Below are 24,697 nucleotides of genomic sequence, written 5' to 3' on the forward strand. Positions count from 1 at the left end.
CTTTACGTCGAGCCCCCTCCTAGGTGGTGTGCTCTGGAGACGTATTTCTTCCGCCAGCAGCGCGACCTCAATTACGACACGCAGCTCCTGTTTGTGAACTTGGGGGGTGTCAGGACAGCCATCCGGGAGCTGCCTGTCTTTTACAAGGAACTCATCAGGGTCTGGAACAAAGTATCCACCAAGCGCAGCTCTCCGCCGGCTGGAGTGGCGGCCGTCCTGCAGGAGCTGCTGCTCGGGAATCCGTACCTCCACGACCGAGGTTTTATGTGGCGGTCGGAAGAGAGGGCTGTGGCTGGTGAGGTGACCAGGGTCAGGGACCTGCTCGATGGCGGAGGAGCGGGCTGGATGGCGCCAGACACGCTGGTGCGGCGCCTAAATTCTGCCAACGTCCGCCACGCGGCCGATGCCATCGAGTCGCTAAAAACAGCTCTGGGCCCTGACTCCGTTAGGTGCATCGAGGAGACTCAAGCACGTGGGGAGATCCCGTCCGAACTGACCCCCGTCCGGACGGAATTCCTCATTGGCGCCAAACCCCGGAACCTCCCTCGGGGGCCGGCGCCTCACAACTTGAGCCGCCTCGGGGAAATCCCCTCCGTGCCCTTCAGTTCCGCGCGGAGGGGTTTCCTGTACGGGCTGCTCCTGCACACTCTCAACTTTGCCATCCTCGCCTGCCGTCCGGACACGCCATGGCGTACCATCCTGCCGTCCGGAGGAGGCGGGGGTCCCCGATGGAGGGTATTCTACGCAGGGGTCCTCCCACTATTCATCGGGGACTTGGCCTGGAGGGTGGTGCACGGAGCAGTGCCGTGCAACAAATTTTTAAGCCGGTTCACGGACTCCCAGGCCGCCTGCAATTTCTGCGGTCTGGAGGAGTCCGTGTTCCATGTTTTTATGGAATGCACGAGGTTGCAGCCCCTGTTCCATTATATGAAGGGGCTGCTCCTGAAATTCTGGCTGCACTTCAGTCCCACTCTCCTGATCTTTGGGCATCCTGTGCGGAGGGGAGCGGGTAGGTCCGAAGGCCTCCTCGTAGGACTGCTCCTGGGCACGGCCAAGGGTGCCATCAGCCGGTCCAGGCAGCGGGCGGTCGAGGGGGTCGTTCAACCTGACTGCCTGCCTCTCTTCCGCTCTTACATCCGGTCCAGGGTGTCCTTGGAGATGGAGCACGCGGTGTCCACCGGTACACTCGGTCCTTCCGCGAGAGGTGGGCACTGGAGGGACTGGAGTGCATCATCACGCCCGGCAACCAAATTTTAATTTGATTTTACATTTTAAAGTTTAATTTGTTTTAATTGCTGGTGCTTTTAGTGTCCCCCTCCCCTTTTATAGGGGGCACTTGGAAAAATGTGATTTTAGCGCCCAAAAAAAACCCCCAAAAAAAAGAAAAACACAAAAAAAAACACAAAAAAGGCAAAAAAGGGCCTTGTAAATGTCTGCTGTGTCATCCAGGGCGGGTGGCATGGTTTAATGTTTTTTTATTTTACAGATAAACTCAAAAGAGTTTCATGCACAAGGACCAATTGTGGAGCAGTGGAGGCATGTCCTACACAGTTGGAGCTGTGCTGCAGTGAGAGGAGCAGCTACCAACCTTAGCTCCTGCCTGGAGAGCCCTGAGAACAGCCCAGGAAGAGAAGGAAGGAAGCGGCTTCACCACCAACTTTCACCCAGAGGGAGAGGAGGAAAAAGCAGAAAACTTTGAACAATTCTACCATTTCTACAAAGAGTTGGAGAGAGGGGGAAAGACCAACAACAACATCCAGTGTGGAAGGAGAGAGACTCTACCACTCTACAGGTGGGTGTATTGGTGCAGTCCCCAATAGACTTTGTTATATCGGTGGGGGGAGGAAAGAAGACCACTGAGGGCCGGAACATCGCGGGGGGTGTGTGTGTGTGGATAGTGTGTGTGGGGGTCTTGCCTACAGCTAGGCCCCACACACAATTGACCCCCCCCCCCATTGCCTAGCCTGGGATAGCTGGAGCTACCAGTCTCAAGAATATTTACCAACTATTTAAACATCGTTTGGAGTGTGTGCCTGGTGGCTCGAGCTGCCCCAGGTGAAGACATCTTCTCCCCTCACCCGAAGACCACCCCAAAGACTATTTGTGTTTTGCCATCTGGGGATTGCACCCACCCACAGCTGCGAGGGGAGACCTGCCCTCGCAGTTCCCCCCCCACTTCCCACCCCCCTCTCTCTTTCTCTGTTACTCTCTGTTTCTCCCATCTCTCTCTGAGACCCCTTCCTCCTAATTTAAAAAAAAATATAAAACAATTAAGACAACTGAGCAGAGGGAGCAAGGCCCCTCCCCAATTGCCAACTAGGGGAGAGGTGTGCCTCGTTAAGAGCTCCTCTGCTCAGTCTTATCAAACGAGGCCAATCAAGACCATTAAGGCCTGTGACTTTGGGGTGGGTGTAGCCCTTAAAGGGACCCTGTGATGGCGACCCCATCCACGCCGGTGGCAGGGCCAGCGAAGACATATGCGCAGGTGGCAACCGCTTCCACGGCACCTCCTGCGCCACCCGCTGCCCTGCCACCTTTTACATTAATAACAAAGATACACGGGATCAAGAGCTACACTCACCCCACAATGACCATCGAGGAGTGCGTGCGGGCGATGGCTGGGGTAGTCGGCCCATCGGCCATTGTCGCAGCCTCCAAGAAGGCCGTGTTCTTCCTGGGGTCGGAGCGGGCGGTGTCCCTGGCCCTCGAAAAGGGGCTCACGGTGGGCGGGACGTTCCTGCTGGTGGATCCTCTCGAGGCCACCGCGCAGAGGGTCATCATTTCAAACGTCCCGCCCTTTGTTCCCGCTGAGCTCCTCCTCCCTCACCTACACCAACTGGGGGAGGTAAGGTTGGGGATCAACCCCATACCGCTCGGCCTCAGGGAAAACAGCCTGCGCCACGTGTTCTCCTTCCGCCGCCAGCTCTTTGTCCGGCTGGAGCGGGAGGACACGACGGAAGGGCACTTTAATGTGGTGCACGAGGGGACTGCCTACCGCGTCTTCTGGACGTCGGACGGCGTGCGGTGCCATGCCTGTAGGGAGGTGGGGCATGTTCGCATTTCGTCGCCCGGATCCGACTTTTGTACGCCGCCACGGAGTGTCTGATTAAGGTTAACGGGTCCTTGACGGCGCCCCTTCGCTTTCGGAGAGGGGTGCGCCAGGGATGCCCCATGTCCGGCCAGTTATACGCCGTTTGCGTGGAGCCTTTCCTGCGCCTCTTGCGGACGAGGTTGACGGGACTGGCTCTGCAAGGGCCGGGCGTGGAGGTCGTCCTCTCGGCTTACGCCGATGACGTGCTCCTCATGGTAGAGGATCCCGCTGACCTGCGGAGGATGCGTGAGTGCCAGGAGATTTACTCGGCCGCGTCTCCGCCAGGATCAACTGGGAGAAATGTTCCGGACTCCTGGTGGGTCAGTGGTGGGTGGACTCCCTGCCGGAGGAGCTCAGGCCTTTTGCCTGGAGCACGACCCATCTCCTCTATCTGGGAGTCTACCTTAGCCCCGACGAGGGAGCCTGGCCGGCGAACTGGCAGGAGCTGGAGGCCAAGGTCGCCGCTCGCCTAGGGCGCTGGACAGGACTGCTCCGAGTGCTGTCCTACAGGGGTCGAGCGCGAGTCATAAACCAGCTGGTGGCCGCAATGTTGTGGTACCGGCTGGTCACTTTGACCCCTCCCCCTGCGTTTGTCGCCAAGATACAGAAGAAGCTGGTGGACTTCTTCTGGAACAACAGGAAGCACTGGGTCTCTGCTGCGGTCTTGAGTCTCCCGCTTGAGGAGGGCGGTCAGTCGTTGGTGTGCGTCAGCGCCCAGCTCGCGACTTTCCGTCTTCAGACCCTGCAGAGATACCTTTACGTTGAGCCCCCTCCTAGGTGGTGTGCTCTGGCGACGTATTTCTTCCGCCAGCAGCGCGACCTCAATTATGACACGCAGCTCCTGTTTGTGAACTTGGCGGGTGTCAGGACCACCCTCCGGGAGCTGCCTGTCTTTTACAAGGAACTCATCAGGGTCTGGAACAAAGTCTCCACCAAGCGCAGTTCTCCGCCGGCTGGAGTGGCGGCCGTCCTGCAGGAGCCGCTGCTCGGGAATCCGTACCTCCACGACCGAGGTTTTATGTGGCGGTCGGAAGAGAGGGCTGTGGCTGGTGAGGTGACCAGGGTCAGGGACCTGCTCGATGGCAGAGGAGCGGGCTGGATGGCGCCAGACACGCTGGCACGGCGCCTAAATTCTGCCAACGTCCGCCACGCGGCCGATGCCATCGAGTCGCTAAAAACAGCTCTGGGCCCTGACTCCGTTAGGGGCATCGAGGAGGCTCAAGCACGTGGGGAGATCCCGTCCGAACTGACCCCCGTCCGGACGGAATTCCTCATCAGCGCCAAACCCCAGAACCTCCCTCGGGGGCCGGCGCCTCACAACTTGAGCCGCCTTGGGGAAATCCCCTCCGTGCCTTTCAGTTCCGCGCGGAGGGGTTTCTTGTACGGGCTGCTCCTGCACACTCTCAACTTTGCCATCCTCGCCTGCCGTCCGGATACGCCATGGCGTACCATCTTGCCGTCCGGAGGAGGCGGGGGTCCCCGATGGAGGGCACTCTACGCAGGGGTCCTCCCACTATTCGTCGGGGACTTGGCCTGGAGGGTGGTGCACGGAGCAGTGCCGTGCAACAAATTTTTAAGCCGGTTCACGGACTCCCAGGCCGCCTGCAATTTCTGCGGTCTGGAGGAGTCCGTGTTCCATGTTTTTATTGAGTGCACGAGGTTGCAGCCTCTGTTCCATTATTTGAAGGGGCTGCTCCTGAAATTCTGGCTGCACTTCAGTCCCACTCTCCTGATCTTTGGGCACCCTGTGAGGAGGGGAGCGGGTAGGTCCGAAGGCCTCCTCATAGGACTGCTCCTGGGCACGGCCAAGGGTGCCATCAGCCGGTCCAGGCAGCGGGCGGTCGAGGGAGTCGTTCAACCTGACTGCCTGCCTCTCTTCCGCTCTTACATCCGGTCCAGGGTGTCCTTGGAGATGGAGCACGCGGTGTCCACCGGTACGCTCGCGGCCTTCCGCGAGAGGTGGGCACCGGAGCGACTGGAGTGCATCATCACGCCCGGCAACCAAATTTTAATTTGATTTCACGTTTTAAAGTTTAATTTGTTTTAATTGCCGGTGCTTTTAGTGTCCCCTTCCCTTTTATAGGGTGCACTGGGAAAATTGTGATTTTAGTGCCCAAAAAAAAAAAAGAAAAACACCAAAAAAAAACCAAAAAAAGGAAAAAAAAGGGCCTTGTAAATGTCTGGTGTTTCACCCAGGTCGGGTGGCACGGTTTAATGTTTTATGTTTTGTAGGTAGACTCTAAAAGAGTTTCATGCACAAGGACTCCCAGGTCCCTCTGCACCGCAGCATGTTGTAATTTCTCCCCATTCAAATAATATTCCGTTTTACTGTTTTTTTTCCCAAGGTGGATGACCTCACACTTTCCGACATTGTATTTCATCTGCCAAAACTTAGCCCATTTGCTTAACCTATCTAAATCTCTTTGCAGCCTTTCTGTGTCCTCTACACAACCCGCTTTCCCACTAATCTTTGTGTCATCTGCAAATTTTGTTACACTACACTCTGTCCGCTCTTCCAGGTCATCTATGTATATTGTAAACAGTTGTGGTCCCAGCACCGATCCCTGTGGCACACCACTAACCATCAATTTCCAACCCAAAAAGGAGCCATTTATCCCAACTCTGCTTTCTGTTCACCAGCCAATTCTCGATCCATGCTAATACATTTCCTCTGACTCCACGTACCTTTATCTTCTGCAGCAACCTTTTGTGTGGCACCTTATCGAATGCCTTTTGAAAATCTAAATACACCACATCCATCGGAACACCTCTATCCACCATGCTTGTTATATCCTCAAAGAATTCCAGTAAATTAGTTAAACATGATTTCCCCTTCATGAATCCATGCTGCGTCTGCTTGATTGCACTTTTCCTATCTAGATGTCTCGCTATTTCTTCCTTAATGATAGTTTCAAGCATTTTCCCCACTACAGATGTTAAACTAACCGGCCTATAGTTACCTGCCTTTTGTCTGCCCCCTTTTTTAAACAGAGGCGTTACATTAGCTGCTTTCCAATCCGCTGGTACCTCATGTAAATCATTACAGCTATGTAGCCACCAGGGGCCCTTTCCTGTGATCTGGAGGGGGTCGTGGGCATGGTTGCTTAGTCAGCCTGATTGTCTAGCCCTCGGTCAGCATCCAGCCCCTCGTCGTCCTCTTCCTTTCTCTCCTGAGATGGAGCATCAGTGCCTTCTGGCAATTCTTGGCCCCTCCTGATAGCCAGGTTGTGCAGAATTGCGCACACGACCACGAATTTACCTACTTGCTCAGGGCTGCATTGTAGCTTTCCTCCTGAGTGGTCAAGACGCCACAGTTATTGTTTGCTGGCCCTATTGCATTGAAAGTAAAATAGTGATTGATCAGAAGCAAATATTTCCTCACTAAAATACACCTGGAGTAAACCCCCAATAGTCCAGAGTCTGAAAATATGTCTGTTGAGATGTTGACTTCACCTGAGAAGAACTCCAGAGTCAATGCAAAATCCCCCGAAGTTGAAGCATCCATTTGAATGAAGTGACCTGCGATTTAAAAAATGGCAGCCACACCGTTGGCGTCGTTCAGAACAGTTCCACTTTTTCTGGGTGTTTTTTGGTGAGTGATATTGTGGGCGATATGTGTGTGAGGTGGTGAAAGTGACGGTGGGCGATCTCCTGGGCATTAGTTTTGCCAAATATGCTCCTTATGACTAGTATTATTGAATCTCGGCGTTAAATCTGTGTGGAAAGTAATGCTGGGCGATATTATGGCCGTTGATTTTGCCCATTCTGATGATTCCGCCCAAAATAAGTGGGCGGGCGATAATATTTTTTCCCGCCGTTAAGCACATGGGGAAAGTAATGCTCGGCGATAAGTTTCCTAAAAATGCCCGTCAGTTTCCATTTTGTGTCAAAATGGGCGATATATGGGCGTTAGACGTCATTTCAATGGTAAAATAGGCGTTAAGTGGGCGTTGAGCATGCAAAAAAAGTGGAGCTTCTGGCCCATAGTCTTTCTTTTTTCTTTCTCAGAGGATGGTGAGTTTTTGGAATTCTCTACCCCAGATGATTGTGGGGGCTCAGTCTTTGAGTATATTCAAGACAGAGATCGATATATTTTTATATATCAAGGGATATAGGGATAGTGCAGGAAAGTGGAGTTGAGGTAAAAGATCAGCTATGATCTTATTGACTGGTGGAATAGGCTTGAGGGGCCGAATGGTCATCTCCTGCACCTAATTCTTGTGTTCTTATGTTCTCAGATCTGGAAGAGCGAGTGCCGTGACTCATTAGGCAGCAGGTGGTGGGCGCTGTGGCCGTCGGCAACGTGGACCCCGTTGGTATCTTCATCCCTTCTCCTTGTTTCATCCCACTTCCCCTTTACATCAGAAGCCTTTATCACTTTTCAGCTCCTGGTACTGTCTGTATTCCTTGCTCCATTCCAGCCTGTCCCTGAGCCTCCCAATGAGAGTGAGGAAGGAGAAGAGGAGGAGGAGGAGCAAAGCACCGCATCATTGCATCTCTCACCCGCAGGCACCACCGCAGAGACTGGCACCAAGCGATTGTTAGAGACAAGTTTAGTAGAGGGGTCTGCACTGGGTGATGCACCGGGGATGCGTGGGCTTCAGCAAGGCCAAGGGGAAAGGGTACCTCGGGAGCCAGCTCCCCGGAGGGTGAGTTCACACGCGAGTTCTACTGCACAGGACTCAGATGAGGACCACGATGGGGAGGTGTTCATAAGAATGGTGATGGCCATGCACTCAGAGCTGATGGTCTGCTCAATGATGTTCCTGGTGGCAGCATGGCTCTCATTATATGAATGTTGGGCATGAGTGCTGGGGTTGCAGAGGGGAGTCATGAGCCAGGTGGACAGGAGATAGCCCTTGTGTCCAACCAGCCAGCCGCGAGCTTGATGTGGTGGCTGGATGAGAGCTGGCATGCCAGTCTTGCACAGGATGAATACATCGTGGCTGCTGTCAGGATAGCTGGCATTGATGGTGAGGATTCACCATGTGTGGTCGCACACCAACTGCACATTCAGTGAGTGGTCGACTTTGCGGTTACAGAATACTTCAGGATTGTTATGCGGTGCCCACAAAGCGACATGGGTGCAGTCAATGGCGCCCTGCACCATGGGGAAGCCCGCTATCCTGGCAAAGCCACATACACACCCGTACTGCTTCTCTCTGGTGATGGGGAATGAAATGTAGTCCCATCTCCTTCTCTACAGACCTCGCGAATGCAGCACTGGATGGCAAACTGGGTTAAGTTGCAGATGTCTCCTGTTGCACGCTGGAAGGATCCATTGACGTAGAAATTGATGGCGATGGTGAGCTTGACTGCCACTGAGAGCCGTCCTCACCCTGGTCTGAGGCTCCAGGTCTGGTTGGAGGAGGTGGCAGAGCTCTGTGACCAAGTCCTTGCTGAAGAACAGCCTTCGAACACACTGTTCCTCAGTGAAATTGATGTAGGAGAACTGCTGTCGGAATACGCTGGGAGGGTGAGACCTCCTGTTCACAGCCCTGGTGGTCCTTCTCCATCTGGCCACATTTAATATATTCTCTGTGCCTCAGTCACAGTAATGCTGGAGGGTGAGGTCCAGTACCAGCACAGCCGCCATGAAAGGATCCAAATGTTGGAGTTTCAAATGAAAGTCACAAATCTTTATGAGCCAGAACACTCCTTCCACTGCGAATCGCTCAAATTGGTCAAAAGGCCTTTTTGCCTATCACTAACAAGGAAGCATTATTGGCTGACTTTTTAAATTTGGTGGTATCCTACACAATCCTTGTCTTTGGTTTCCCAATTAAAATAATCCCTTTATATCAGGAAATCATTTCAATATCGTAATACTAGTCCAGGATGGTTGAGAATTCAAAAAAGCTGGTGATAATTAATAGTAGAAACAGAGAAAAGCTTCGAAGAAACCCCCCCAAAAATTGATCTGAACCTAAAGAGATAAGGCACGAATGAACAAAATCTGAACCAAAATCAGCAAATGACAGAAATGCAGAGCAGGTTAAGTAGAGTCTGAACATCACTGATGGTATTTTCACTAAATGTTCTGATTTAGGGTCACAAGCAAAATTTTAATCTTCAGTTAGCCTGTTGTGCATTTCTAGCATGTTAGATTTTTATTGGAGTCTTGTTTAATAATATTGTACATGCTCTGAGATCACAGTCAACCTCTAACAGTTTCATACCTGTCTAGATGTTCAGCAATTTCAAGTGCAACTAGCCCATTTTGCACATCTTTCACAGTTACATTGCCCCTCATCAGCCATCCCTCATCCTTGGATTTCAATCCTAACAGTTTTAAAGGTTTGTTGATTGTTTCTCCAAGTTTTTTTACAAGGGCACCCATTGACCTATAAATGGACAAGTGTCAGTGTAAATATATAAAATAGCATTGGGGGTATCAAATGTACTTTATTTTACAATTGCTAATATTATTTTGAAATATAAAAGCAATTTCATCAAAGTTCTATTTCTTTGGTCTGTTTCACAGCTGCATGATCGAGTATGTGGAAAGCTTTTGCAGCTGTTGATACCAGGGTATAGCAGTTAATCTCTCAATTTACCGAATTCGATGACTGCTGCTTCTCTGTACCATGGCCGTGGCTGCTCGAGCATGGTCTGTTTCATCAACTAATCGCTTCTTGTCTGGGTTTGGTGGGCAGGGCAGAGTGACAGTAATTGATTTCCGAAACTGCTGTGTTGATGGATGCTTGATATGAACAAGGGAGCTGGTAGAGATTATGGGATGATATATATCTTGTCTTGATTTCATTCCAGACAACAGTGTTGAATCAATTGGCTGAACCGATGAGAACAAATCGACAGTGCACAAGTAAATATTCTGGCACATTTTCAACCCTTTTTATTTCTGAGGCAGGAGAGGGCAGTTTCGGATCGATTTAACCCAATTAACACGGTGTGAAGTAGGTAGAACTAATCAGAAAAAATGTGTGGAGATCCATTAGACCAGATTTCCACTCATTTAGTGTCCCAGCCAATTTTTCAGTCAGGTGCTTTTTTGGATCAGAATCACCAACCAGTTCGCTGTTAATTATATTTGCCAGTCATTTCCAGGGGAGTTCTCCCTGTTTGTCACTAACGTAGGCAGTGAATCGCAGAAACCCTAGAGAGACCGCATAAGCAAAGTTATAGTGGAAGATCCTGGAAACTCCATGCAAATTCTACCCCATTAAGTTTTACACTTCAATGCCATTGATTAAACTTCCACATAATTTACTGTATTTATGTCTGTATGTTGTTTAGTCATCTGCCCAATCATATAAAATGGGTATCCAGGCTGCTGCATGTGGAAGTACAGTTAAGAAGCCCTATATTAAGATTTGTAATTGCATTTTGATGCTGTCTCTAAACATATGTACATTATCAGGTCTTCCCAACCACCAGCAAGGTAAGTGTGGGGGATGGGGGAGGTCCTGATCGTGGAGGGTGGATGTCCTGGGCTGGCAGCGTCCCAAAGTATTTTTGTGAAGCCCAGAGGAGGGCTCCTGCTCCTTCAAACACTACAAAAATAATTCCAAACTTATCTCGGGGGCCTCTTCAGCTCCAACGCCATGGAACTGTTCAGAGAGTGCACGGCGCATGATCTAACCGGTTTCTGACATAAAATGGCAATTGGGATGCTAGGACTCAGATTTGTACATTAAAAGGGGCCTACTGCCTGAGACAGATCGGCACATTCGGCTCCCAGCGGTAGGTCCCTTTCAAATTGTCACTGGCCTTTTCATCGGTTTTAACAGGCCGGTAAATCTATCCACCATATTTTGAGGCCATTACCGTCCAGTTATGATTGACCCTCTTGATCTCTCTGAGAGTGTTAGAAAGCAGACTGTGGCTGTCATTATGATACAGATTACTTGCGGGGTGAAATTGGTGTCTTTGCACCTCCCATTAGCCCCCGCAGTGATGACATCGACCTCTGCCATATTCGGCGGGAGTTTTGCGGAGATGCTACGGTGTTGCGCCCCAATCTCCTTCGCCCGGAGATCGTGACGTCATCGCTGTGCGCATCGCCCCGGTAGTGCCCCGGACTCTAAATTGCCTTCCACCCCCTGCAGCAGTGCCGGGCGAAAACACTGACATTTGCAGCAGGCGTGCATCAGGCGGCCGCTTCCGGATTGATGTTTAAAGGTGAGGTGGCCGAGGTAATTAAAAAAAAAACGTATCTTATTTTTCTTCCAGCTTTTTTCACAAGTTCAGGCTTGAGTGCTGGGCTGATCGTGCAGGATCATGGCTGCCGATGTGCAGAGCCTGCAGCGAAGACCCTTCTCTTTATGGGAGGGAAGGAGCCTGTCAATGTGGCAGTGCTGCACAGCCCAGTGCGTACACTGCTCCACTCACCGCCCTGCCTGCTGCCGATTGCACTCCAGGAAGGAAGTGGAGCACTTGCTTTAGCACTCCATTTCCTTCTTGGAGTGCAAACAGCAAATGTTTTTAAAGTTTGAAATTGTTAGTACCTGGCGCTAACTTTTCAAACTTTTAAAAGTTAGCGCCATAAACGAGGCGATAGTGAATTTCTCCCCCTTAGACTTTTAGGAAGTTTTTGATAATGTTCAACATGCAAGACTTCTAATTACACGGAAAGCCATGGAATTCCAGTTTAGGACATAGGACTGGATAAGAAACTAATTAAAAATAGAAAACATTGTGAGAGGTCAAAGGTTCGACTGGGACGAAGTATTGAGTAGTGCAATGAAAAGTAAGTTAAAAAATTCAGGAAACATATGAGAGTGTGATAAAGGTCTGGAATAATCTGCCAGGCAGGGTAGCACAGACAAAAGTATTTGGGGTTGATTAAAACAAGAATTCAATGTGAGGGTTAGATTACTAATGGGATAAAGTTCAACAGGATGAATGGCCTTTGTTCAACCCTGGTGCAAAAGGAGGAGGTACCTTGATTTGCATCCCAGGCTGATGCTCGTGCCACAAGATATGCATCTAAGGCTGAATTAAAAATATTTTAAAGACATTCTTCATTTTCTTCTTTGGTGGTACAGGCTGCAATATAAGCCTAAGCGCTCAGATGGTGCCCAAATATATTAATTGATAGCCTGTTCCCACCGGGATTACTGCTAATGATGATATGCCAGGTCTGTCTGAGGTCAGGGAGGTGGAAACTCCTGGCATTGAGCAGATGGAAGGTCCACCCCTCACGAAGCATGCAAAGTCCTTGACTTAAGGCCCGGACAGATGTATCTAACCAAGTTTCCAGCCCTTCCGGTGCAGTACCGCTGGAGTATTGGTGGTCGTATACTGAAAGGGCCACCGTTTTGGGCCCAATTACTTTAAGACTACTCTTAGAAAAATTTTAGTTGGTCTCTGAGTCTGTCTGGCTAGACTTTGGAAATATACAAAAAAGAGAAAACTTACCTAACTATCCACATTAAAAAGATGGCCATAAAATTCCAATCAGGACCAAGGTATAAGTGAGACAGTAAATTGGTGAACTGGAACAGATTAGTCCTTGATGAGGCCCAATAAAGGCTCAAAATGTAGTCTAGGTAAAGGTAATCAATGCCGTCCAGAATCGATTTGCTTCAAAAAATTCTCTACTGGGAGCGTAAGATTTTAAAATGTTACCTTTATGTTGCATTCTTCCTGGGGATCCTTTCTTGCATTGGATCAGCAAATGAAATCAAAGTACTGGAAGCTTTCAAGTATTCATCCAACAGCATGATTCACTGGGATAGATGTTTGTCTTATCACCTAGACAGCAATCTGGTGGAGCCAGATTATCCCTTGCCTGATTAGTATTCCATCAAAATAAATGGAATGAAGATCAAACAGGTTGTGTAAAGGGTGGGTGATCTGCTCTGTCACATTGCTGTCCAGATGATGAAAATAAAAATCTACTCACTATCTTCAGGAGAGAAGCAGAACAAAGAGGAGAAAAGTGGGAAGAAAAATGGCAATTGGATAATTCTTCCCTACCTTCGATTGAACCACCACAGGAGCACGGAATGATCCAGGGAGGTGGTTCAGTGTAATTCTTGAATCCAAGCTCAGCTTCAAGGCTAACCCTTTTCTCGGTACGGTAAATGTTTCTTTTCTCAAACAGGACAAAACTGAAAAGATACCAAGTTTATATATCTTAAGTATTACTTCATGGCCAATGCCAAGTACAAAGAAATCCCTGAGCATGTGCTCCAAGTGTCCTTCAAATTCGCAATGTCCTGCAAGGTGTCTTAGCTCGGCAATGTAGCTCAACACTTCCTGGCCTTCAGACTTCTTGGACGTGTAGAAATGATATCTCGGCATCAGAACGCTTTCCTTCGGGTTTAGATGCTCCCGGTCCAGTGTGCACAACTCATCTTACGACTTGTCTGTGGGTTTCGCTGGAGCGAGCAGGTTTTTCATGAGGCCATACGTTGGTTATAGTGGAAGATCCTGGAAACTCCATGCAAATTCTACCCCATTAAGTTTTACACTTCAATGCCATTGATTAAACTTCCACATAATTTACTGTATTTATGTCTGTATGTTGTTTAGTCATCTGCCCAATCATATAAAATGGGTATCCAGGCTGCTGCATGTGGAAGTACAGTTAAGAAGCCCTATATTAAGATTTGTAATTGCATTTTGATGCTGTCTCTAAACATATGTACATTATCAGGTCTTCCCAACCACCAGCAAGGTAAGTGTGGGGGATGGGGGAGGTCCTGATCGTGGAGGGTGGATGTCCTGGGCTGGCAGCGTCCCAAAGTATTTTTGTGAAGCCCAGAGGAGGGCTCCTGCTCCTTCAAACACTACAAAAATAATTCCAAACTTATCTCGGGGGCCTCTTCAGCTCCAACGCCATGGAACTGTTCAGAGAGTGCACGGCGCATGATCTAACCGGTTTCTGACATAAAATGGCAATTGGGATGCTAGGACTCAGATTTGTACATTAAAAGGGGCCTACTGCCTGAGACAGATCGGCACATTCGGCTCCCAGCGGTAGGTCCCTTTCAAATTGTCACTGGCCTTTTCATCGGTTTTAACAGGCCGGTAAATCTATCCACCATATTTTGAGGCCATTACCGTCCAGTTATGATTGACCCTCTTGATCTCTCTGAGAGTGTTAGAAAGCAGACTGTGGCTGTCATTATGATACAGATTACTTGCGGGGTGAAATTGGTGTCTTTGCACCTCCCATTAGCCCCCGCAGTGATGACATCGACCTCTGCCATATTCGGCGGGAGTTTTGCGGAGATGCTACGGTGTTGCGCCCCAATCTCCTTCGCCCGGAGATCGTGACGTCATCGCTGTGCGCATCGCCCCGGTAGTGCCCCGGACTCTAAATTGCCTTCCACCCCCTGCAGCAGTGCCGGGCGAAAACACTGACATTTGCAGCAGGCGTGCATCAGGCGGCCGCTTCCGGATTGATGTTTAAAGGTGAGGTGGCCGAGGTAATTAAAAAAAAAACGTATCTTATTTTTCTTCCAGCTTTTTTCACAAGTTCAGGCTTGAGTGCTGGGCTGATCGTGCAGGATCATGGCTGCCGATGTGCAGAGCCTGCAGCGAAGACCCTTCTCTTTATGGGAGGGAAGGAGCCTGTCAATGTGGCAGTGCTGCACAGCCCAGTGCGTACACTGCTCCACTCACCGCCCTGCCTGCTGCCGATTGCACTCCAGGAAGGAAGTGGAGCACTTGCTTTAGCACTCCATTTCCTTCTTGGAGTGCAAACAGCAAATGTTTTTAAAGTTTGAAATTGTTAGTACCTGGCGCTAACTTTTCAAACTTTTAAAAGTTAGCGCCATAAACGAGGCGATAGTGAATTTCTCCCCCTTAGACTTTTAGGAAGTTTTTGATAATGTTCAACATGCAAGACTTCTAATTACACGGAAAGCCATGGAATTCCAGTTTAGGACATAGGACTGGATAAGAAACTAATTAAAAATAGAAAACATTGTGAGAGGTCAAAGGTTCGACTGGGACGAAGTATTGAGTAGTGCAATGAAAAGTAAGTTAAAAAATTCAGGAAACATATGAGAGTGTGATAAAGGTCTGGAATAATCTGCCAGGCAGGGTAGCACAGACAAAAGTATTTGGGGTTGATTAAAACAAGAATTCAATGTGAGGGTTAGATTACTAATGGGATAAAGTTCAACAGGATGAATGGCCTTTGTTCAACCCTGGTGCAAAAGGAGGAGGTACCTTGATTTGCATCCCAGGCTGATGCTCGTGCCACAAGATATGCATCTAAGGCTGAATTAAAAATATTTTAAAGACATTCTTCATTTTCTTCTTTGGTGGTACAGGCTGCAATATAAGCCTAAGCGCTCAGATGGTGCCCAAATATATTAATTGATAGCCTGTTCCCACCGGGATTACTGCTAATGATGATATGCCAGGTCTGTCTGAGGTCAGGGAGGTGGAAACTCCTGGCATTGAGCAGATGGAAGGTCCACCCCTCACGAAGCATGCAAAGTCCTTGACTTAAGGCCCGGACAGATGTATCTAACCAAGTTTCCAGCCCTTCCGGTGCAGTACCGCTGGAGTATTGGTGGTCGTATACTGAAAGGGCCACCGTTTTGGGCCCAATTACTTTAAGACTACTCTTAGAAAAATTTTAGTTGGTCTCTGAGTCTGTCTGGCTAGACTTTGGAAATATACAAAAAAGAGAAAACTTACCTAACTATCCACATTAAAAAGATGGCCATAAAATTCCAATCAGGACCAAGGTATAAGTGAGACAGTAAATTGGTGAACTGGAACAGATTAGTCCTTGATGAGGCCCAATAAAGGCTCAAAATGTAGTCTAGGTAAAGGTAATCAATGCCGTCCAGAATCGATTTGCTTCAAAAAATTCTCTACTGGGAGCGTAAGATTTTAAAATGTTACCTTTATGTTGCATTCTTCCTGGGGATCCTTTCTTGCATTGGATCAGCAAATGAAATCAAAGTACTGGAAGCTTTCAAGTATTCATCCAACAGCATGATTCACTGGGATAGATGTTTGTCTTATCACCTAGACAGCAATCTGGTGGAGCCAGATTATCCCTTGCCTGATTAGTATTCCATCAAAATAAATGGAATGAAGATCAAACAGGTTGTGTAAAGGGTGGGTGATCTGCTCTGTCACATTGCTGTCCAGATGATGAAAATAAAAATCTACTCACTATCTTCAGGAGAGAAGCAGAACAAAGAGGAGAAAAGTGGGAAGAAAAATGGCAATTGGATAATTCTTCCCTACCTTCGATTGAACCACCACAGGAGCACGGAATGATCCAGGGAGGTGGTTCAGTGTAATTCTTGAATCCAAGCTCAGCTTCAAGGCTAACCCTTTTCTCGGTACGGTAAATGTTTCTTTTCTCAAACAGGACAAAACTGAAAAGATACCAAGTTTATATATCTTAAGTATTACTTCATGGCCAATGCCAAGTACAAAGAAATCCCTGAGCATGTGCTCCAAGTGTCCTTCAAATTCGCAATGTCCTGCAAGGTGTCTTAGCTCGGCAATGTAGCTCAACACTTCCTGGCCTTCAGACTTCTTGGACGTGTAGAAATGATATCTCGGCATCAGAACGCTTTCCTTCGGGTTTAGATGCTCCCGGTCCAGTGTGCACAACTCATCTTACGACTTGTCTGTGGGTTTCGCTGGAGCGAGCAGGTTTTTCATGAGGCCATACGTTGGTGCCCCGCAAACAGTGAGCAGGATAGCCCTTCATTTGGCAGTGTTCGCTTCTCCTTCCAGCTCGTTGGCTACACAGTATTGGTCGAGTCGCTCCACGAAGGTTTCTCAATCATCTCCCTCCAAAAATTTCTCCAGGATTCCCATGGTTCTCTGCATTGTTGCGTTGGGGTTCGCCATCTGTATCTCGTCACCAGTTGTTATGACTTGAATAAAGAGTCAAACTAGATACTGCAAGCTCAAAGCAAGATGTGACCATAGTCCTTTAGTACAGATCTCAGAATGCCTCTCCAGCCTGTGAGGCCTCCTTATATACAGGTGCTCCCAAGGCATTGTGGGATCCTATGGGACTCTAGGGGATAAGCCCTCTGGTGGTTAGACATGGTATTTACAGGTTTACATGCATAACAAACTGTTTACCAACCTTGTGTCCATCATACATTCCCTCTCAGGAGATAGAACTCATATAACTTGAATGTGATGTGGCATCTGACACCTTTACCATAATGTCACGATAATTCCCCCGGTAGCGTGCTGTGAACGGTATAGCAATACTAACAGGAAATTGAATCTTTATCCTGGAGTCTGCACACCGAATGTTGATCACGTTGTTAACCAGCTCTTCCCCATCACTTACAACCATTGAGCTCCTATCATTGATTACTCTGCACAACAGATTCTGGGCTATGATAAAAGGTGCTGTGACATAACATGCAATTTGAGGATTATCTTCATCATCCAATTCTGCAAGAAGTCTTAAAAGCAAACAGAAAGAGAAGCTAGTTATCCGATGTTCTGCTATTGTCTAAAATAATAGCTATGACTTTTCATCTTCTCTGGGGCTGACACGGCAAACTATATCATGTTTCTTAATTTGTTTAATTTTCAAAAAGCCTTCGATAATGTACCACAGTAGGCTCATGACAAAGTGGAGCCAGGGAACAAATTGCTGAATGGAAAGCAAATTGGCTAAAAAAAAATAGAAAGCAGAGAGTAGGGATAAAGGGTAGTTATTTTGATTGGAGGAAGGTAGAAAGCATTATTCCGATCAGTGCTAGGCCACTGTTATTCATAATTACATTAAGGTTTTGGATTTCAGAACAAGTAACTCAATATCAAAATTTGCAGATGGTACCAAACTGATGGTATAGCTAACACTGAGGAAGAATGCAACACAATATAAGAAGACATTAGAAAAATTACAGACAGAGCAGTTAAGTGGCAAATAAACTTAAACATGGATAAAGTAAGGTGATGCACTCTGGTAGTAAAGGTAGAGACATCACCTACACCTGAGAAAATAAGAAACTGAATGCGGTAGAAAAGCAAAGGGATCGAGGAATACAGATGAACAAATCATTAAAAGTAGCATCGCAGATTAGCAAAGCAATTACAGATGCTAACACAGAAACATAGAAAGTAGGTGCAGGAGTAGGCCATTCAGCCCTTCGAGCCTGCACCACCATGGCTGATCATGCAATTTCATGTCATGTATCTTACATTATTATATTTAACTGTATCCTAACATGCTATACATGACTGCAATAAGATATGACCTGTAACCACCAGCATACCTTACCACCAGGGGTGCACTTGCAAGAGACAGGTATATAAGGACAGGTCAGTCATGAAGCCTGATGGATCCGTACGAATCTGTGGGAACTACAAATCTACCATAAACAGAGTCTCCCGACAGGACCAGTACCCGTTGCCCAGAGCGCAGGACTTATTTGCCACATTGGCTGGAGAAAACTTTTCTCAAAATTAGACCTCACATCTGCGTATATGACGCAAGAATTGACCGAGAAATCCAAACTACTCACCGCCATCAACACACATTGAGGCCTTTTCATGTACAATCGATGCCCATTCGGCATCAGGTCGGCAGCTGCCATATTCCAGTGCAACATGGAGAGTCTGTTCGTCCATCCCGGGGTCGGTTGAATTTCAAGACGACATACTTATCACAGGCAGAGACACCGACTCCCATCTCCGTAATTTGGAGGAAGTACTAAAGCGTTTGGATCGGGTAGGCCTACGAGTCAAGAAATCCAACTGCCTGTTTCTCGCACCCGAGGTTGAATTTTTGGGCAGAAGGATTGCCGCTGATGGAATCCGCCCAACAGAGTCCAAAACAGAAACAATTCGCCTGGCACCCAGGCCCCGGAATGTCTCAGAACTGCACGCCTTTCTCTGGCTACTCAATTACTTTGGAAACTTTATGCAGAACTTAAGCATGCTGCTGGAGCCTCTCCATGAGCTACTCAGGAAGGGGTGCGATTGGTTTTGGGGGGACGCCCAGGAACGCGCCTTCAATAAGGCACGCAACCTTCTGTGTTCCAACAGTGTTTTGACTTTCTTTGATACAGGTAAAAAGCTAGTTCTCACATGCGATGCGTCAGCGTATGGGGTTGGGTGCATTTTGCAACATGTCAATAGTGCAGGCAAATTACAACCCGTGGCTTATGCCTCCAGGTCACTTTCGCGGGTGGAGCGCGGGTACGGAATGGTAGAGAAGGAGGCGCTCGCGTGCATGTACGGTGTCAAAAAGATGCACCAATAACTTTTCGGGGCCAAGTTCGCGTTAGAAACTGACCACAAGCCCCTTATGTCCCTCCGATCCGAGAGCAAGGCAATAAATACCAACGCCTCGGCGCGAATTCAACGGTGGGCACTCATGCTGGCGTCCTACGACTATACCATAAGGCACAGACCAGGCACAGACAACTGTGCCGACACGCTCAGCAGGATACTCCTGGCGACCACGGAAGGGTCTGACGAACAGGACTGTAAGATAGTCATGGCAATCAATGCCTTTGAGTCCACAGGTTCGCCCATGACGGCTCGACAAATCAGAGCCTGGACGACCAGCGACCCCACGTTACCCTGAGTAAAAAGATGTGTCCTAACCGGTGACTGGGCAGAGGCTCACGATGCCTGCCCCGAGGAATTAAAACTCTTTCACAGGCGCATGCATGAGCTATCACTACAAGCCTGATGTGGGGCAGCCGAGTAGTCATGCCTCTGCGAGGTAGAGAGGCATTTGTCCGTGAGCTCCACTGCGAGCACCCGGGGATCGTTCTCATGAAGGCCATAGCCAGATCCCACGTCTGGTGGCCTGGTATTGACACGGACTTGGAGCTCTGCGTCCGAAGGTGCACCATTTGTGCCCAACTCAGCAATGCCCCCAGGGAGGCTCCACTGAGCCCCTGGCCCTGGCCTACCAAACCGTGGTCACGGGTGCACATAGACTATGCGGGCCCATTCATGGGCAAAATGTTCCTCGTAGTTGTAGATGCATTTTCAAAGTGGATCGAATGCACCATTTCAAACTCGAGCACAACCTCCACCACTTGGAGAGCCTCGCAACCATGTTTGCAACGCACGGAATCCTGACATATTGGTCAGTGACAATGGTCCTTGCTTCACCAGCGCAGAATTCCAAGACTTTATAATTGACCACGGCATAAATCACGTCAAGACGGCACCGTTCAAGCCGGCCTCCAACGGCCAGGCGGAGAGAGCAGTGCAAATCATTAAACAAGGCATACTTAAAATCCAAGGTCCCACGCTGCAGGTTCGCCTGTCGCGACTGCTGCTGGCATACAGATCTCGTCCGCACTCATTGACTGGGATCCCCGTCGTGCAACTGTTGATGAAAAGGACTTTAAAAACAAGGCTCTCATTAATCCTCCCAGACATGCATGAAATCATTGAGGCAAAGCGCTGTAAACTGACTGAGTACCATGACAGAAATTCGAGGGGGAGATGGAATGAGATAGGGGACAAAGTGTTTGTACTAAACTATGGCAGGGGTCCCAAATGGCTTGCAGGGACAGTAACGGGCAAGGAAGGAAACAGGCTACTGGTAGTACAAATGGTGAATGGCAAAACCTGCCGACACATGCAGACCAAGTCAAAAGCAGATTTACCAACAACACTGCGGAACCAGAGGCACACTAAAATGTGGAACTCGCACCACACCTGCTGGACAGACAGAGGGAACAACCTGAGGAAAGGGCAATCCCAATAGACCAACCCAGGCGAGTCAACAACAATCACACCAATTGAAACAGACAGCCCAGGCGAGATACCAGCAACCACACCCAAAGAAAAACAGACACCAAGGCAAACAACTGAACCACAACTCAGACGCTCCACGCGAGAACGTAGACCACCTAAGAGACTGAACTTATAAAGACAATAAAACCTTGGGGGAGGGTAATGTCATGTATCTTACATTATAGAAAAATAGAAACATAGAAAATAGATGCAGGAGTAGGCCATTCAGCCCTTTTAGCCTGCACCGCCATTCAATGAGTTCATGGCTGAACATGCAACTTCAGTGCCCCATTCCTGCTTTCTCGCCATACCCCTTGATCCCCATAATAGTAAGGACTTCATCTAACTCCTTTTTGAATATATTTAGTGAATTGGCATCAACAACTTTCTGTGGTAGAGAATTCCACAGGTTTACTACTCTCTGGGTGAAGAAGTTTCTCCTCATCTTAGTCCTAACTGGCTTATCCCTTATCCTTAGACTGTGGCCCCTGGTTCTGGACTTCCCCAACATTGGGAACATTCTTCCTGCATCTAACCTGTCTAAACCCATCAGAATTTTAAACGTTTCTATGAGGTCACCTCTCATTCTTCTGAACTGGAGTGAATACAAGCCCAGTTGATCCAGTCTTTCTTGATATGTCAGTCCCGCCATCCCGGGAATCAGTCTGGTGAACCTTCGCTGCACTCCCTCAATAGCAAGAATGTCCTTCCTCAGGTTAGGAGACCAAAACTGTGCACAATACTCCAGGTGTGGCCTCACCAAGGCCCTGTACAACTGTAGCAACACCTCCCTGCCCCTGTACTCAAATCCCCTCGCTATGAAGGCCAACATGCCATTTGCTTTCTTAACCGCCTGTTGCAACTGCATGCCAACCTTCAATGACTGATTACCATGACACCCAGGTCTCGTTGCACCTCCCCTTTTCCTAATCTGTCACCATTCAGATAATAGTCTGTCTCTCTGTTTTTACCACCAAAGTGGATAACCTCACATTTATCCACATTATACTTCATCTGCCATGCATTTGCCCACTCACCTAACCTATCCAGTTCGCTCTGCAGCCTCATAGCATCCTCCTCGCAGCTCACACTGCCACCCAACTTAGTGTCATCCGCAAATTTGGAGATACTACATTTAATCCCCTCGTCTAAATCATTAATGTACAGTGTAAACAGCTGGGGCCCCAGCACAGAACCTTGCGATACCCCACTAGTCACTGCCTGCCATTCTGAAAAGTCCCCATTTACTCCTACTCTTTGCTTCCTGTCTGCCAACCAGTTCTCAATCCACGTCAGCACACTACCCCTAATCCCATGTGCTTTAACTTTGCACATTTATCTCTTGTGTGGGACCTTGTTGAAAGCCTTCTGAAAGTCCAAATATACCACATCAACTGGTTCGCCCTTGTCCACTCTACTGGAAACATCCTCAAAAAATTCCAGAAGATTTGTCAAGCATGATTTCCCTTTCACAAATCCATGCTGACTTGGACCTATCATATTACCTCTTTCCAAATGCACTGCTGTGACATCCTTAATAATTGATTCCATCATTTTACCCACTACCGATGTCAGGCTGACCGGTCTATAATTCCCTATTTTTTCTCTCCCTCCTTTTTTAAAAAGTGGGGTTACATTGGCTACCCTCCACTCGAGAGGAACTGATCCAGAGTCAATGGAATGTTGGAAAATGACTGTCAATGTATCCGCTATTTCCAAGGCCACCTCCTTAAGTACTCTGGGATGCAGTCCATCAGGCCCTGGGGATTTATCGGCCTTCAATCCCATCAATTTTCCCAACACAATTTCCCGACTAATAAGGATTTCCCTCAGCTCCTCCTCCTAACTAGACCCTCTGACCCCTTTTATATCCGGAAGGTTGTTTGTGTCCTCTTTAGTGAATATCGAACCAAAGTACTTGTTCAATTGGTGCGCCATTTCTTTGTTCCCCGTTATGACTTCCCCTGATTCTGACTGCAGGGGACCTACGTTTGTCTTTACTAACCTTTTTCTCTTTACATATCTATAGAAACTTTTGCAATCCGTCTTAATGCTCCCTGCAAGATTCTTCTCGTACTCCATTTTCCCTGCCCGAATCAAACGCTTTGTCCTCCTCTGCTGAGTTCTAAATTTCTCCCAGTCCCCGGGTTCGCTGCTATTTCTGGCCAATTTGTATACCACTTCATTGGCTTTAATACTATCCCTGATTTCCCTAGATAGCCACGGTTGAGCCACCTTCCCTTTTTTATTTTTACGCCAGACAGGAATGTGCAATTGTTGTAGTTCATCCATGCGGTCTCTAAATGTCTGCCATTGCCCATCCACAGTCAACCCCTTAAGTATCATTCGCCAATCTATCCTAGCCAATTCACGCCTCATACCTTCAAAGTTACCCTTCTTTAAGTTCTGGACCATGGTCTCTGAATTAACTGTTTCATTCTCCATCCTAATGCAGAATTCCACCATATTATGGTCACTCTTCCCCAAGGGGCCTCGCACAACGAGATTGCTAATTAATCCTCTCTCATTACACAACACCCAGTCTAAGATGGCCTTCCCCCCTAGTTGGTTCCTCGACATATTGGTCTAGAAAACCATCCCTTATGCACTCCAGGAAATCCTCCTCCACCGTATTGCTTCCAGTTTGGTTAGCCCAATCTATGTGCATATTAAAGTCACCCATTATAACTGCTGCACCCTTATTGCATGCACCCCTAATTTCCTGTTTGATGCCCTCCCCAACATCACTACTACTGTTTGGAGGTCTGTACACAACTCCCACTAACAATTTTTGCCCTTTGGTGTTCTGCAGCTCTAACCATATAGATTCCACATCATCCAAGCTAATGTCCTTCTTAACTATTGCATTAATCTCCTCCTTAAGCAGCAATGCTACCCCACCTCCTTTTCCTTTTATTCTATCCTTCCTGAATGTTGAATACCCCTGGATGTTGAGTTCCCAGTCCTGATCATCCTGGAGCCACGTCTCTGTAATCCCAATCACATCATATTTGTTAACATCTATTTGCACAGTTAATTCATCCACTTTATTACGGATACTCCTTGCATTAAGACACAAAGCCTTCAGGCTTGTTTTTTTAACACCCTTTTTCCTTTTAGAATTTTGCTATACAGTGGCCTTTTTTGTTCTTTGCCTTGGGTTTCTCTGCCCTCCACTTTTCCTCATCTCCTGTCTGTCGTTTGCTTTTGTTTCCTTTTTGTTTCCCTCTGTCTCCCTGCATTGGTTCCCATCCCCCTGCCATATTAGTTTAACTCCTCCCCAACAGCACTAGCAAACACTCCCCCTAGGACATTGATTCCGGTCTTACCCAGGTGCAGACCGTCCGGTTTGTTCTGGTCCCACCTCCCCCAGAACCGGTTCCAATGCCCTTGGAATTTGAATCCCTCCCTGCTGCACCACTGCTCAAGCCACGTATTCACCTGTGCTATCCTGCGATTCCTACTCTGACTAGCACATGGCACTGGTAGCAATCCCGAGATTACTACTTTTGAGGTCCTACTTTTTAATTCAGCTCCTAGCTCCTTAAATTTGTTTCGTAGGACCTCATCCCTTTTTTTACCTATGTCGTTGGTACCAATGTGCACCACGACAACTGGCTGTTCACCCCCCCTTTTTAGAATGTCCTGCACCCGCTCCGAGACATCCTTGACCCTTGCACCAGGGAGGCAACATACCATCCTGGAGTCTCGGTTGCAGCCGCAGAAACACCTATCCATTCCCCTTACAATTGAATCCCCTATCACTATCGCTCTCCCACTCTTTTTCCTGCCCTCCTGTGCAACAGAGCCAGCCACGGTGCCATGAACTTGGCTGCTGCTGCCCTCCCCTGATGAGTCATCCCCCTCAACAGTACTCAAAGCAGTGTATCTGTTTTGCATTATTATATATAACTATATCCT

At 48.2% G+C, this 24,697-nt stretch overlaps 1 protein-coding gene across 1 annotated transcript in view; it reads right to left on the bottom strand.

Moving 5' to 3' along the window:
* LOC139229222 (death domain-containing protein 1-like) overlaps positions 1 to 24,697 on the bottom strand; it is a 55,397-nt gene that overhangs the window by 21,105 nt on the left and 9,595 nt on the right. Inside the window, 4 exon segments of the mRNA XM_070860885.1 lie at positions 9,271 to 9,435; positions 9,649 to 9,891; positions 16,278 to 16,389; positions 17,135 to 17,469. Coding sequence (XP_070716986.1) covers positions 9,271 to 9,435; positions 9,649 to 9,891; positions 16,278 to 16,389; positions 17,135 to 17,469 — 855 coding nt within the window.

Source organism: Pristiophorus japonicus, chromosome 2 (genome assembly GCF_044704955.1).
Source record: "Pristiophorus japonicus isolate sPriJap1 chromosome 2, sPriJap1.hap1, whole genome shotgun sequence".
Taxonomy (NCBI): Eukaryota; Metazoa; Chordata; class Chondrichthyes; family Pristiophoridae; genus Pristiophorus; species Pristiophorus japonicus.